Below are 16,761 nucleotides of genomic sequence, written 5' to 3' on the forward strand. Positions count from 1 at the left end.
TACCTCACATCCTCCATACGTAACTCTATGTTGCCCTCCACAGTTACAACATTTTTCTTGTGCTTCTTCTTTACATTCCTCTATTTTGTGATCTTCACCACATTTTGGACATCTCTGCTTCCCTTTACAAACTGCAGCTATGTGTCCATACCTTTGGCATTTGAAGCAACGAAGTGGTGGAGGGATATATGGTCTGACCTGAAAACTGAGATATCCTATTTTGATGTTTTGTGGCAATTCCTTCTCTTCAAATTCAATGAGAATTGACAAACTTCCTACTCTTTCTCCATTTATTGTTCTTGACAATCTCTTCAAGTTATTCACTTTTCCTCCTGTAATATTCTTCTTAATTTTCTCAAGATCTTCATCTAGAGGGATCCCATAAATCACTCCTCTAGTTTTTTTATTTTCGCCTACTATTTTTTTCTCCATCACAGTTTTTTTACATATACTATCCACACTTAAAGCCTTATTTTTTTGTTCTTCATTTTTACAAACTACCAATAAATTTCCATCTCTCAATATCTTCACCATTTCAACATCTCCAATTTTCTTTTATACTTCTCTTGACACCACTATGGGGCTGATGTTATTCTGTTCTTCATTTTTTAGTTTTAATATTATTTTAACTTCCTCCCTCACAACTTTCCTTCTCACTATCCTTTCTTCTTCAGAGCTACTTTCTTCCAGTTCTCTTTTATTTCCTTGAATATCACTAATACTCCTTCCTTTGTTTATTTTTTGTCTTTCCCGTCCTCTCCCTCTTCCTCTCCCCACTGGCGTCCACCCTTCATAATCCATGTCTTCCTCATTCCCTGTCTCCACTTCCATCCGAACCATTCACATACCAGCTTATGCCAAATCCGCCTTTTCCAACTCCAATATACGTTTTCGTTTTCGTTTTGCCGCGCTCACAACCGTCCAACCTCTTCTCCTCCTGTCGAGACCGACTGCTCGTCCAATCCCCTCTTTCTTCCGACAGAGATGCTGAGACGCAGGTGACATTAAATAAACAGGATGCAATCGGGGAACGAGACACACCTGGGAATAATCAAGGGGAAGACAGGACAACACTCAGACTCAGACACAGAAAATTCTAAATAAATACACAGCAAAACAGATCGTGACAGTAACTGGACACAAGAAATAATGAAACATAATAAACTGAAATTACAGCGAAATTACTGAATTAGAAAAACAGAAACAAGACTGATCTCATAAAGAAAAACTAATTACAAAATGAACAAACCCAAAAACAACAACAACAATCCAGAACATAACAACATAGCAATGTGCTATATCAATATCAATCCACACTGACCGTGTGTGTTATTGGACACAAGATCCAATAAGTTCCAATAACACAATTTATTGGTCTCTCTCTCTCTCTCTTCATATATATATATATATATATATATATATATATATATATATATATATATATATATATATATATGGAAATTTCATTGCAAGGCTCCAATAAATTAGTAATGATAAAAGTATCAATATACATAAATATAACAAAAGATTGTGTTTATTTATATATATTATGAATTACAATGCTTGCTTTTCAGATTGTACAAAATATAATCACTGTATTTTAAGAAATGCCTATCCTGAACATTTGTACTATGATGTTCTTTATTTTAGAACATGGAGTTGGTCTGGGGATTGGAGTCTGTTATCTGATGCTGGAGAACTCAGCTCCTGGTATCTATATCCACAGCTTAGCTATTGGGTCCATTGCCAAGATTGATGGAAGGCTCAGGTAAGCTGTTTCGTTTTGTTCTTTAGGGCCAACCTGCTCCTCTGACATCCTCACACCCTGTTCTCTGTGTGTGCAGTCGTGGAGATCAGATTCTGGAGGTGGACTCTGTCAGTCTTCGTCATGCTGGACTTAGTGAGGCTTACGCTATCCTCAGTGAATGTGGACCTGGTCCAGTCAGTCTCATTATAAGCAGACATCCAGATTCCAAGGTCAGATAATCCCAAACTACTGACAGGCTCAGAATTTTCATTTAACATATGTTTAGTCTTCGTGAGTACAGTGGCATTTGATAAAATAAATACATGTTGTGGACACATCTCAACAGCAAAATTGTTCTGTATATTCTGCCGGGTTGTCTGTAACCTTACTGTCATACTACTATGATACAAACATGATTCAGGACTGTTTGTATGATAGAAAGTAAATGTGGCTTATTTCAGTGATAAACAGTGGTATTAAGTTGTCTTAACTTTGCATCCACACCTGACCAGTGATGGCATAGTTACTTTGAAAAAGTAACTTTAATCGGACTACTGATTACTCCTTGAAAAAGTAACTTAGTTAGATTACTGACTACTTGATTTGGAAAGTAACTAAGTTACACTAAAAGTAACTTTTTAGTTACTTTCAGCAGCTGCTAACAACAACGCTCCGCCTCCTGTGAAAATCACATTGAGCTTTGACAATACATAATTATAAGCTATTTTATAACGGTAACATCAACAATGTGTCTCCACTGATAAGGCTGAACTGAAGAGGAGATTGTAGAAAAAACAGTAAAAAAATAAAATAAAAAACCTGACTGATTTGTGTGGTCCACTGTTGTCTGGAAAACTCCAAGAAGGATTTTAAAGCCCCTCCCACCGCCTCCCCCAGCCTCCAGGTTCTGTGTTACGGCCCTGCGTTTGGTTTCACAGCACAGAACTCCTCCTGCAGCTCCACCACTGAGATGGCTGCACAGATTTGTGACACTTATCTTAATATTAATAATTATAGTGGCGTTAAGTTGCCATTATAATTATTGGCAACTACGGACACGTTCATTCGTGGCTGTTTTTACGTTTATTGCGCTGTTCAAATTGGTCTCAATGTTTGCAGTTTTCTGGAGCGCAACGTGAAGCTCGACGTCATTCAGAGGTAATAAGTTAACTTGACATTAACAAAGACACAGCGGGACGGATCATCCGGGAAATGATGGACAAGGAGAGACGGACTAAAACTACCATAATGACGGACAAATTCTGGGATTTATTATGAATCTCTGCTTATTTCCAAGCCCAAATGAGCAACTTCACGTTCAAAAACGAGCCCAAAAAGGCGCAACCCGCCACTCATTAAATTTGCAAGCGACTTTAAAAAATGAAGCCCAAAGCCGCTTATAATAATCGGACTTGGCGAGAGAAACTCAAAATAGTTCCAGTTTTTCCACCAACAAAATGCGCATCTCCCTCCATTGTTTACATTTCTGTCGCATAGAGACGTCGGTCACTCGACAAGACGAGTAGAGGAAATACGATTAAATAACAAAAGAAGATAGTAACGCAAAAATGATTTTGATAAGAAACTGTAGTCTGACTACTGGATTTGAAACAGCAACGCGTTAGATTACTCGTTACTGAAAAAAGTGGTCCGACATCAGTAACGCGTTACAAACTAACGCGTTACTGACATCACTGCACCTGACAAATCTCATAAAGTGAGATTTTCCATATGAGAGGGAGAAATGCAGCATTGGTGTAGCACTGTTGGAGAACCAATAATGATACCGACTGATGCTCTGTGTCTGTGTCGGGTTGCAGGTATCAGAGCAAGAAATGGATCAAATTATTGCTCAATCAACCAACAAGGACAATGTGTTCAGAAACAGATCATCCTCTCATTACCAAGGTCTGATTTTCACCTACAGTTATGTTTTACTCTCTCATTTTACAGTTTTTTGAAATGTTTTATTAAAGTACAACATTTATTTTAACTACTCTGACCCTAACCTCAAGGTCAGTCTTGTAAGAGCCATCAGGCAGATGTAAAGTCCAATAAGGACAGCCCCTCCGCTCTCAGCTGGACCATGAAGAGGTTCCTTGAGCCTGTCAACAGAGTAAGTGTTGATCCAGAATATCAGTTATGTTCCTTAAGTCTCACATTTGAAACACTGGCTTTCATTGAATCAATAACTAAAGATTGATTCAACTAAAGATAACTGTGAGCACATCACAGTTTATGATGTGCTCTGTAATCCTTCTTAAACGCCTGCGTGTTTTACTCACAATTAAATCCTCATGATCCTATAAATGGATATGTGGTCTTACCATAATGAGAAGCATTATGGTAACACCACATGTTTTGATGTACATGACAGGATTGTTCGAGTCCAGGCCCGGGGTCTTTCATCAAATCGACTCAAAACCTTCTGCGATCGACATATTGCACCCCTGCTCTAGCGAAACACAAACAGTTCAGAAACAAAATGAAATGGGGAAAAAGCTATCTGATTAACTGATTAAGTTGTGTTTTAGACTGTTCTTGAAAAACTAATCATTCACGGCTGCACACATTGATTTTTTTACAGCAAAGTGCCATTGCCCTCTCTTGCAGATACTACATACCTGTGGCAAATCTCTTATGGGTACACAGTACCCGCTTACTTTCACCCCTGATTAGCACTATTAATTCGTAAACTTTTTTTCATATGCTTTCTTTTTGTTGGTCTCAAAGCCATGGTTCATCTGTATTTTGCTCTGCTCTTGCCTAGCAAGATGGCGTATCACTTCCGGTTCCAACATGTGGGAACTATGTATAGCAGGGGTCTCAAACTCCAGGCCTCGAGGCAACCCTCATGGCCCCAGTAGGATAAGGGTGTAAGAAAATGGATGGACGTACGTCAGGATTGTAACAAACAATCTATCTTTGTGATATAGGGATCCCTGAGCTCTGAGACAGAACTATCCGAGTACTTCCCTCATGAGATTCCTGGCCACTCAGTCACATCTGGGTCTGTTCTGAAGAGCTCAAACAGTGGTCAAGGGCTCCACCAGCTGGAGCTGGGCAGCAGAGCCTCAACATATAGCCCACTACAACCACAAAGTAAGAACATTTCAATTAGATTCAGTTCAGTTTTACTTATATAACACAAATTCATTACAAATGTTACAAGTTTACTTTTAAAAGGACTTAGTAAAAAGGAAGTTAAATTTGAAGGGTGCAAAAAGGATTGGTCAAAATTCAGCCACACTGCATTGATTGGTGAAAAAAGAAGGAAATACAGAAAACACTAAGCTGATTGGTGAAACCTATGTAAAACTAGTGATTAGTGGTGAAAATGTCAAGTTTGTGCAAATTTTGCGAATGATGAGTGAATTTGCATTAGTAGTTGCAATCACCACATTGTAACTTCCTGGAGGGACTGTCAAATGCCTTAGGAGTTTATTTTGTTGTGTGTTTTTCTCAGCATGCAGCACCTCTGTGACAGATATTTACCACAGCCCTGGATGCACAAAATCACACGACAAGACTTCTGTCCCTTTCCATCAACATACAGAGCCCCTTTGCCATGTCCTCACTGCCTCCAGTACCACCTCAGTGCGGAGCCCACTTTTCTGCCAACGGAAGGTCCTATACTCAGAGGATGAGTTCAGTGATAATGAGGCAGCAGATAAAGCTGAAAACACTGAACCACTGACCCAGCAACAAAAACCCACACCTTCACACTTACCACAGATGCCATCTAACTCCATACCAAGTGGAGAAGAGGTAGCAACATGGCTGATGCCCATACAGCTCTTTGAAGGGGAAGATTTCAGAGATTTTCACACTGTTATCTTAAAGAAAAAAGAAGAAGAGATGTTTGGGCTGGACCTGGAAATTATGTCATCCCCTCTCAGAGTTATGATTGCTGGTTTAAAGCGTGACAGTGCTGCTGAATGGGTACGTGTGAATGAACAAAGTTTTTTTCAGTGATGTACCAAAAATCACATGTTAGAGGGAAGCATTGTTAAAATGGTTTTCTAAGTTGCTTTCTTATTTATCTTCTAGGATGGTGGAACTAAACTCTGCGCTGGTGATGAGATTGTGAAAATTGGAGGTAAACCAGTGAACTCTTCAAGCTACCAGGAAATATGCAAACTTATGCACCATCTTCCAGTGATGCTGTCTTTGGAGGTGAGGCGAGCAACTTCAGGTAAGACCAACACAAAGAATGGTGGTCCTCAACAAGTGGGTTTTAAAAAGAGACAAGTTATAGCCCACTTTTTCAAGTCATTTAGCAGCTCGGAGGAGATGTCCCTACCTGGTGATTATTTTGAGAAACATTCTACACCAAGAGAAAAATCAAGCAGCCAACATGCCGCAGTTTTGCCATGCACACTTAGTCAGATTTAGACTTTTAGCTTCACATGGAGATTACCCTGGATCTAAGAAAAAACTCCAAATAAAAAAGATAGTTGAAGCTTATTGACAAAAGTCACACCAATGGAAGCTCTTCATCTTACCAAAGTATTTTAGACTTCTGTATGTTTAGAAGTAAATTTATAAATTAACCTTGGTTAATTTATAAATTAGTGGTAAACAGTTGTGTATTCATTGTTGAACAGAAAGAAAAGGGAGCTGCATTTTGAAACCATTTTGTTTGTAACTTTTATACCTGAAATTAAATCCACACAGTAATGTACATTGATGTTCTGGCTGATTGGCTTCTACACTCATTACTAAGATGAATTTCTTCCTAAAGAAGATGGACCACAAGAGGAACATTTTGCTGAGTTTAAAAAACTCATTAAATCTTCAACTGCAATAACTGTCAAGTTTTTTGGGGGTAATTCTACGAGCTTTACTTTAGGACATTTTCCCTTTTCGTCTTCCAAAGCTCTGAATTAGCAACATGGATCTAACCTTTGCTTCTATGGCTCTCCAAAGTTATTCTTTGGAACAGTCCTTTGTGTTAGTTGTTTATAGCTTTAAGATTATTCCTTTGTAACAACAGACCAACAGATGTATAGCAGAAAAACTAAACCTACTCAACTGCTGCAAATTTGCAGGTCTGGCTCATTTCTCCTATCTGTTGCTGATCATGGAATCACAAAAAATCTACATTTGGAAAAGAATCAAACCAGAGCATCTCTCTAAAAACAAGTGCCATACCAAGGGTCTTTTCACCGTCAGAAAGGCTAAACATGTTTGTCATGTTTTAACCTATTTGTCAAAAATGCATCAAATATTCTATTTTCATTGGACATGCTTGTAAATTTTTTTAGACAAACTTCATGAAGTTTCCAGAAATCCCAAGTCTTGTCCTTGATAGCAGCTGGGCATTTTAATCAACAAGACAAACAAGACATGCATTTCTTTAGACTAGGTTGTCAAAGTTTCCCAAAAGAATTGTGGCACATGTTGCTCTCAGTTTAACATAAACTTACATCGCCGAGTTATAAACTCTGGTCTTGAATATTTACCTGACAATGAGACATGAACCCATTAGCAACATAGCAACCTGCAGGAAAGAGAACCACTTTATATAAACTATCAACAAGAAGCTATGTCTGAGTATTGGCTATGTAAATACTTCCATGGTAATCATGAGAGTAAATAATGCACTGCACTGAGATTGTGCTGGTTGAAAACGTTTAGTTTTCAAAGGTACCCTATTAGATCATGAAATAAATGTTTGTTTTCATGTTCATGGTAGCTGTTTTCTTATTTTTAGCAGTCAGTAGTAGCAGAATATGTCTTTAAAAAAGACCACCATGTTGTCCTGTGTCATTCCACCCCAACATTTAGGCCCAACATTTCCTCCCTCACTTATACAGAGCAGTTTGCAGGCATCTGACTTTATGTTCATGACGATTATAGTATAGAAGACATTTTAGTCATCAGATGTAGATTTAGTTGGGTGCCTTGGGCTAATTCCGTGATCTCAAGCTGCAGTCCTTGAGGGCCTGAGTCTCACAACTTTTTGATGTGTCCCTTGTCCTACACACTTGAATTAATTGTTAAATTGCATGCGTTATGCTATGAGCCAATATTAGTTTCAGGTGTGCTTCTTCTTCTTGTTTTGTGTTTTATTGGCGGATAGCAACCTTCCGCCAATGGTTGCCATCATTAGATGGTAGGGACCTACCGGATGCACATCCTGTAGTGCATTTAGTGCCACGTGCCGGACTGGAGTGTGGTCATCAATGATATTCAGAGGGAATGTAAAAATACCCACCTCAATAGTGTGTATGCGTGTGCAAATTCATACCCATACACATTCATAAACACATGTATGTACAGTACAGACCAAAAGTTTGGACACACCTTCTAGTTTGGACACACCTTCTAATTGAATTCAATTAGAAGGTGTGTCCAAACTTTTGGTCTGTACTATATATGTATTCACATGTATACACACGCACACACACGCACGCACACACACACACACACACACACAACATATATATATCTATATACTTTTAGATACAATAAAATAACTTAGTGTTTTTAAAAAATCTAATTAATTGATTTTTTTTTGTAATTCAAATTTTATTGATTTTCTGAATATTATCACACATAAAGCACAAACACAAACAGAAAACCCTGGTAGCACAGACCCTGCTTCCCCCATATTCCCAAGGTACATCTGGGAAGAGGGGAAAAAAAATTTGTTCAGGAAATCCAAGAAGCTTTATCCTGATGTTTCACACAGAGGCCGTAGTTCTTTTCAGTGAGTCCCAAAAGCTATCCTAATCCATGTCCCTTTCATGTTGTTGAGCATCGCTTCATAGGAAGCTGTGTCCATCATTAATTTAATCCACCCATTTAGCTCGGGACACTTTGTGGTCTTCGAATGTCTTAACATGATCCTGCATGCTTTCACCAGACCAATCAATCAAGACTGTACAATCTCCTTTTGGTGTGTTCGGCATTTGAGATATGTCTCCTAGTAGACGCAGTTCTGGAGTCCGAGGGATCTCTGAGGCAAGCCATGCACTCAGAGTCTCCAAGATATTAATCCAAAAAGGTGAAAACAGAGAACAGTCCGAAAAACAGTGCAAATATGTGCACACCTCTTTCTTACATTTTCAACAGATGTATGTAGAATGAAAATATGTATCTATGTAGGCATATGATAATATCTATGTAGCACCTTATACTGTATAAATTTACTTTTGGGCTCTTTCCTATATTTACTGCTCTCTGTCATCACTCTCAACCACTTTTCTTTTGCTTACTCTATTCTCAAATCTCTCTGGCATAGAAGTTTAATATTTGATGATTCACTACTCACTACTTAGCAGCTTATAAAATTGAGAGGTATAGTGTGTCAATCACGTGGCATCCTAATATAGTTCAATATATCATTTTCTATAGTCTTTTTCAATTTTGAGGTAACAAAATGTCTCATCTGTAGATATTTCCATAACTTTGCTCTACCTTACAAATCAAACGTGTAACTTTGTTGTAGGACATGAATTGCCAGTTCTTGCATAAATGACCAATGGTGCATATGCCACATGAATGCCATTACCTCCAAACCACTGGTGATTTACCAATACCTATAGCAGGGTTATTCTAGAAACGCATATTTCTCTATCTGATGTGAAGCTTTAACAATTTATGTACCTTTGTCCAAATTTTACAAGAATGAACATAGACTGGGTTGGTTGCGTCAATCTTTTGAGATAATTTGTGTTTGGGGTCAAACGGCGAACAAATATCACTTTCAATATTTAACCCTTCCTGCACATTCTCACCTTCCCCATATTTAACTAATTTAGCCGTCTCAAATGACAGACAACATAGCTTAGGATCCGGAAGTCCTAGACCACCTTTCCTTTTCCTTAGGAGCATACAATTTTTCTAGTTTTATTTTTACTCTTTTACCTCCCCACAATAAATGTTTGATCAAATTTTCATACCTTTTAAAAATATCAAGTGGAATTGTAATAGGAAGCATTATAAACATTTAGTTAAACTGAGGGGGGGTAATCATTTTTATAATGTTAATCTTACCCCAGAGTGTTAATTTTATCTTCTTTGACTTTTCAAAGTTTGTTTTAATGTTTGAAAGTACCGGGTTAAAATTTAGTAAAGGTCATGCTTCCAATTCCCTACAGAGTCTAATCCCAAGCAGTGTTGGCATAGTTACTTTGAAAAAGTAACTTTAATCGGACTACTGATTACTCCTTGAAAAAGTAACTTAGTTATATTACTGACTACTTGATTTGGAAAGTAACTAAGTTACACTAAAAGTAACTTGTTAGTTACTTTCAGCAGCTGCTAACAACAACGCTCCACCTACTGTGAAAATCACATTGAGCTTTGCTAATACTTTTTTGTAAGCTATTTTATAATGGCAACATCAACAATGTGTCTCCACTGACAAGGTTGAATTGAAGAGGAGATTGTACAAAAAAATAAAAACGTGAGTAATTTGTGTGGTCCACTGTTGTCTGGAAAACTCTAAGAAGGATTTTAACCCCCCCCCCAGCCTGCAGGTTCTGCGTTACGGCCCTGCATTTGGTGTCAAAGCTCAGCCCCAGAGCTCCTCCTGCCGCTCCACATCTCAGATGGCTGCACAGATTTGTGACACTTATCTTAATATAATGGCTTTAAGTTGCCATTATAATTATTGGCAACTCCGGACACGTTTATTCGTGGCTGTTTTCACGTTTATTGCGCTGTTCACATTGGTCTCGATGTTTGCAGTTTTCTGGAGCGCAACGCGAAGCTCGACGTCATTCAGAGGTAATACATTAACTTGACATTAACAAAGACACAGCGGGACGGATCATCCGGGAAATGATGAACAGGGAGAGACGGAGTAAGACTACCTTAATGACAGACAAATTCTGGGATTTATTATGAGTCTCTGCTCATTTCCAAACCCAAATGAGTAACTTCACGTTCAAAAACAAGCCCAAAAAGGCGCAACCCGCCAATCATTAAATATGCAAGCGACTTTTAAAAAAAGGAAGCCCAAAGCTGCTTATAATAATCAGACTTGGCGACAGAAACTCAAAATAGTTCCAGTTTTTCCACCAACAAAATGCGCATCTCCCTCCATTGTTTACATTTCTGTTGCATAGAGACGTCGGTCACTCGACAAGACGCGTAGAGGAAATACGATTAAATAACAAAAGAAGATAGTAACGCACAGTGATTTTGATAAGTAACTGTAGTCTGACTACTGGATTTGAAATAGCAACGCGTTAGATTACTCGTTACTGAAAAAAGTGGTCCGACGTCAGTAACGCGTTACTGACATCACTGATCCCAAGATATTTCATACCTTCGGGTGTCCACTTGAATTTAAAATCTTTGACCATGTGTGAATGACATAAAGAGGATAATGGCATGGCTTCAGATTTAGCCCAATTTATTAAGCACCCTGACATCTTTGAATACATCTGTATAGTGTCCATTAAATGCAGCAAGGTTGTAAGCGGATCCTATTATGTGCATATAAAAGCAATTTGTGTTTTCCATAACATCCCTTTAGTGTCCTTATTTATTCTAATGCTCACTGCCAAAGTTTCAATAAAAATAATGAATAACAATGGGCTGAGAGAACAAGCCTGACAGGTTCCACGTGATAAATTAAAAAAGGATGAGATAGTGCCATTAGTTATGACTGCAGCGTTTGATTTTTTTACACAATATTTTGACCCATTTAGTAAAATTTGAGAGCGCTTAGAAGAGAAAGCTCCACTCTTCTCTATCAAACGCTTTCTCTGCATCTAAGGAGATGGCAACGACTGGCTCCTCCTTTGACAGGCTCAGCCACATCAGGTGTAATTTCTAATGTTATCAGAGGAGGAGCTATTTTTCATAAAGCCTGTCTGATTCTGATGAATAATGCTAGGAATAACCAGTTGTAAGTGCACAACCAGCACCTTAGTTAATATTTTACAGTACATGTTTAATAAACTAATTGGCCTATAATTTGTTGGGTCTGTGCCATTCCTACACTGAAAAAATACCTCTTTGGATGAACATAAAAAAATCATGGAAAGGATTTCCTCCTGGTTACTTTGCTTTATTTCAGCACCATGTAATTCTGTTACTCCTATTTAAAGCAAATGTGTTAGGTCAACTTAATTTATTAAGGTTATTCCAATGTACAGCAATTGTGTTGGCTCAACTTATGTTATCATGGTTATTCTATGGTTGATTCTAAATCAAACGTGTTGGCTGAACTTAATATATTATGGTTATTCTAATTTAAATAAAATGAGTTGACTCAACTTAAGGGGCTGCACAGTGGCGCAGTTGGTAGAGCTGTTGCCTTGCAGCAAGAAGGTCCTGGGTTCGATTCCCGGCCCGGGGTCCTTCTGCATGGAGTTTGCATGTTCTCCCTGTGCATGCGTGGGTTCTCTCCGGGTTCTCCGGCTTCCTCCCACAGTCCAAAAACATGACTGTCAGGTTAATTGGTCTCTCTAAATTCTCCCCAGATGGTTGTTTGTCTTGTCTGTCTCTGTGTTGCCCTGCGACAGGGTGTACCCCACCTCTAACCCGGAATGTAGCTGGAGTTAGGCACCAGCAACCCTCCCGACCTCACTAAGGGACAAGGGTGAACAGAAAACGGATGGATGGATGACTCAACTTATTTTATTACGGTTATTCTATTACGTTTTGGCTGAACTTAATATACTGTATTATGGTTATTCCAAATTCAAGCAAATGTGTTGGCTCAATTTAATTTATTAAGGTTGATTAAACTCATTTACTACAGTTGGATCCAATGTAATTTAAAAGAGCCAGCCCAAGTAATTTGCAACGCTTTGGACCAAATAATTTACTTGACTAAGATTAATGGCGATTTAGTTGAAACCAACTTTTTTTTCTTCTCTGAAGAGTTTTTGCAGCGCTGGCTCATATGTTTTTGAGACAGTAGGCAGACAGGGTGAGGACATGGCAAAGATTGCCAGGACAGGGAGTTGAACCAGCAACGTCTGCGTCGAGGACTAAGACCTCCAAACATAAAGTGTGCTTAAACCCCTGTGCCACCACAGCACACTGGAGAAACTAACTTATGTTACAGTGATACCTTCACACTACTTATTAAGTTGATCCAACTCATGAAAATTAAGTTAGCTCAACAAACATGCTTCATGCTGAAAGAAAGCTATTTAATCGTGTGAAAATCTTTTCCATGATTTAATTACGTTAATTCAAAGACTTTTCTTAAAAAAAGTCTTTTTTTAAAAAAGACTTTTTTTTACAGTTCTTAAATGCTGAAAGAAATTTAAGAACTGTTATAGTGCGGTTCTTAAATGCTGAAAGAAATTTAAGAACTGTTTCAGTGCAGTTCTTAAATGCCAATAGTGCCCTGCAGAGAAAAACAAATATTTATAGTTTAATGTGTAACTAAAACCACTTTGAAGTCTTCCCAGGCGCAAAACTGTTATGTCGCATAAACTCTCTTGATCTCGCTAGACTGTCTTCGGAGGAAAATGAATCTGACTAAATTGAATCACGTTATCTCAATTTGAATACGTTATTCAAGTTGAGACAAAAATGATTGTCTGACGTAAACGCGCGTGATATCTTGTGATCTCACTTGGCTTCAGCACAATATCAGTCTGACTATAATGAATCGTGTTATGTCAACATGATTAAATTTCATAAACGTGAAGTTGTTGAATTTCTTGTTTCTACAACATGATTGTATCACGTTTTTGTTTGAAACATGAAATTATTTAGTTAAAAGTACATGATATTCTTTTGTCAATCTGATAACCTCCTAAGTTAATTTTTTACAGTGTAGAGGGAAAACAGAAAATGATTTATTCTCAAAACTCCCTCTCTTGGGTTAATATGATATCACCCCAATCACCCCACACAATCATTAAGTATGTCCATGTGTATCCTAAGCTATCCAGTGGACCGCTCCTTCCAGCTGTCACCAGGAATCTCGTCCTCCACACATCATATCTCCAGTACAGCCCGCAGCATCTTGGTGTTGCCACAAGTCATGCATGCTGGGATGCTGCACCAGGACAGTCGGTGACTGCAACATGATCAGCAGAAAACACAGGATCTCCAGGCTGGTGCAGCTGTTGAAGATGTTAGCCTGGGTGGCAGCTTGTCGAACCACTGCAGCATGAGCTCAGCATGGATCCACATGTCCAGCCTTAGGGTCGTCTTCAACAGCCATCTTGAGCAGCTCACCTCAAGAGTCGGCCATGTTGGTGGAATAATTCACCCGGCAGGCAATCCTGATGAGGAAGGTGACACAGTCTCACCTGTTGAGAAGCATTGCTTATGAAGTTTTGCTGAGCATGGTCTCTGCTCTTGACATAATCTGGCTGTGGCCAAACACCACAAATGTGCCACCGGCTGCCATTCGGAACCGCTTGATCCGGGCCAGTTCCACAGACAGACCTCTTGTCACAGTGGCGTTGCTGTTTCCCTGACTGGTCATGGCTTTGGACCACTCACTCCAGCTGCTGGCCCTTGATCTTCTGCAGCCTTGATCAGAGACGTCAGAATGAAGTTCTTCCTCACCTCTATGCTCTTCACCAACAGCCATGTCTTCACCTGATCCAGGCTGATCGTCACCATCTCACTGATCACTTGACTGGCCTTGATGATCCCCAGGATGGCCTGCTGGAAGCACAAGTGTTCCAAAACCATCTTCTGTTGCAATTGCATGAAGACCGAGATGAGTGAGACATGTACACTGTAAAAAAATTAACTTAGGGGGTTATCAGATTAACAAAAGAATATTATGTACTTTTAACTAAATAATTTCATGTTGCAAACAAAAACGTAATACAATCATGTTGGATAAACTAGAAATTCAACAACTTCACTTTTATGAAATTTAATCATGTTGAGATAACATGATTCATTACAGTCAGACTGATCTTGTGCTGAAGCCGAGTGAGATCACAGGATATCAGGCGAGTTCACGTGAGACAATCGTTTTTGTCTCAACTTGAATAACGTAATCAAATTGAGATAACGTGATTCAATTTAGTCAGATTCATTTCCCTCCGAAGAGGCTCTAGCGAGATCAGGGGATCACGAGAGATTATGCGACATAACTGTTTTGCGCCTGGGAAGACTTCAAAGCGGTTTTAGTTACACATTAAACTATAGATATTTGTTTTTCTCTGCAGGGTACTATTGGCATTTAAGAACTGCACTGGCACAGTTCTTAAATTTCTTTCAGCATTTAAGAACTGCACTGTAACAGTGGAGTTCTTTCTTTCACCATTTAAGAACTGTAAAAAAAAGTCTCAAGTAAATTATTTGGTCCAAAGCATTGCAAATTAGTTGAGCTGGCTCTTTTAAATTACATTACGTCCAACTATAGGAAATGAGTTGAATCAACCTTAATAAATTATATTGAGCCAACACATTTGCTTTAAATTGGAATAACCATTATATATTAAGTTCAGCCAACACTTAATAGGGTAACCGTAATAAAATAAGTTCAGCCAACTCATGTTATTTAAATAAGAATAACAATAATGTATTAAGTTCCGCCAACATGTTTGATTTAGAATCAACCATAGAATAACCATAATAACAGAAGTTGAGCCAACTCATTTGATTTAAATTAGATTAACCTTAATAAATTAAGTAGACCTAACACATTTGCTTTAAATAGGAGTAACAGAATTACATGGTGCTGAAATAAAGCAAACTAATCAGGTATCAGTAACCTTTCCATGATTTTTTCATGTTCATCCAAAGAGGTATTTTTTTCAGTGTAGCTGGTATTGTAGCTGCAGGCCAACTTCAGGATAAACAGAGTTCCAAACAACTGGTTGGGGTTGGTGTGGCTGGTTGGTAGGGACATCAAGGAGTGAATGGGCTGCAGCCCCTCTGTAACAACTAAACTAATATATTCAGGGGTAAGGTGATCAATCATCTCAAAAATGTGACATTGTTAATAAAAAAATACAACATTTTTGTCTTAATGTGATTCTAAACCAAGACTGCTTGCACATTTTGAAAATATTGACTAATTTAGAAGTTACAATAAAGGAAATTCTATAAATAGAATAAAATAAGCATATAAAATTTGCACGACAAGTCAATATCTAAAATGTCTCCATACTAATTCATTGTTTCTTCACTGAATAGCGATGTAATGTCATCATTTCCAAGGGACCTGGGACATTAAGTTTGATGTCTCCAATTAGAATTTTGTATCTCTATTTTCCAAACAATTTGCCAGAAACACCTGAATTTTAATTTCAATTCATTCATCAAATTTGATAGCCCATTTATTGCATATAATTTGGCCATACAGCTTTTTTAGTTCTCCAACAGAAGATATGATTAAATTATCAATTTGGAATCAATTTGGAATCTATGTTACTGTTTATAAGACAATTTGCTCAAAAACTAAAATATTTTGAGGTGTTTCACTAGTTTTCCAAATCAACTGTCAAGAATTCAAAATAGACTGAGATGTTTCAGATTTAAAATTTTATCAGTAATATTTATTTTAAGGTTTTGTTGGCTCTAGTGGCCTTTATTTGAAAGGAAACAGGATAATGAGAGAGGGGGAAGACATGCAGCAAATGTCACCAGGCTGGGAATCGAACCTGGGACCACCACCACAAGGACTAAGGCCTCAATAAGTGGATCATGCTTTGCCCCTGCACCACCACAGCACCCCCATCAGTAATGTTTTATCTCTATAATATCCCCCTGTGTTTTCTTATGTTACAAAGAAAAGAACAAACATAACTCAGCAATTTAAAATCAAAAAACAATTTGATATCATCAACCCATCCTTCAAAAATTTCCATATTCCCCATGAAGTTGGAGGTCCCATGTAAGCAATTTATTCTGTATAAGAGCATACTACACAAAGTTTATTTATAAATCTAACTTGAATCAATAATCTTAATTAACATCAATTTGAAGAATATGCTTCTCAAGCTTATTAAAAATATCAGACTTATTCCCAAATATTAAATTTAAATCCCCCCTCCCCAACCCAATTTTAGGTGTATCCTATCAAAACAAATCACAATCAACATTTCTGACAACAATAT

At 38.1% G+C, this 16,761-nt stretch overlaps 1 protein-coding gene across 1 annotated transcript in view; it reads left to right on the forward strand.

Annotated features, from left to right (window-relative positions):
• The window catches only part of pdzd2 (PDZ domain containing 2), a 48,471-nt gene that overhangs the window by 7,976 nt on the left and 23,734 nt on the right, over positions 1–16,761 (forward strand). The window contains exons 4-10 of the mRNA XM_044110920.1: positions 1,651–1,768; positions 1,845–1,977; positions 3,568–3,655; positions 3,763–3,863; positions 4,684–4,849; positions 5,214–5,689; positions 5,798–5,942. Coding sequence (XP_043966855.1) covers positions 1,651–1,768; positions 1,845–1,977; positions 3,568–3,655; positions 3,763–3,863; positions 4,684–4,849; positions 5,214–5,689; positions 5,798–5,942 — 1,227 coding nt within the window. The remainder of the gene's footprint in view (positions 1–1,650; positions 1,769–1,844; positions 1,978–3,567; positions 3,656–3,762; positions 3,864–4,683; positions 4,850–5,213; positions 5,690–5,797; positions 5,943–16,761) is intronic.

Source organism: Gambusia affinis, linkage group LG03, assembly GCF_019740435.1.
Source record: "Gambusia affinis linkage group LG03, SWU_Gaff_1.0, whole genome shotgun sequence".
In the NCBI taxonomy this organism is placed as follows: domain Eukaryota; kingdom Metazoa; phylum Chordata; class Actinopteri; order Cyprinodontiformes; family Poeciliidae; genus Gambusia; species Gambusia affinis.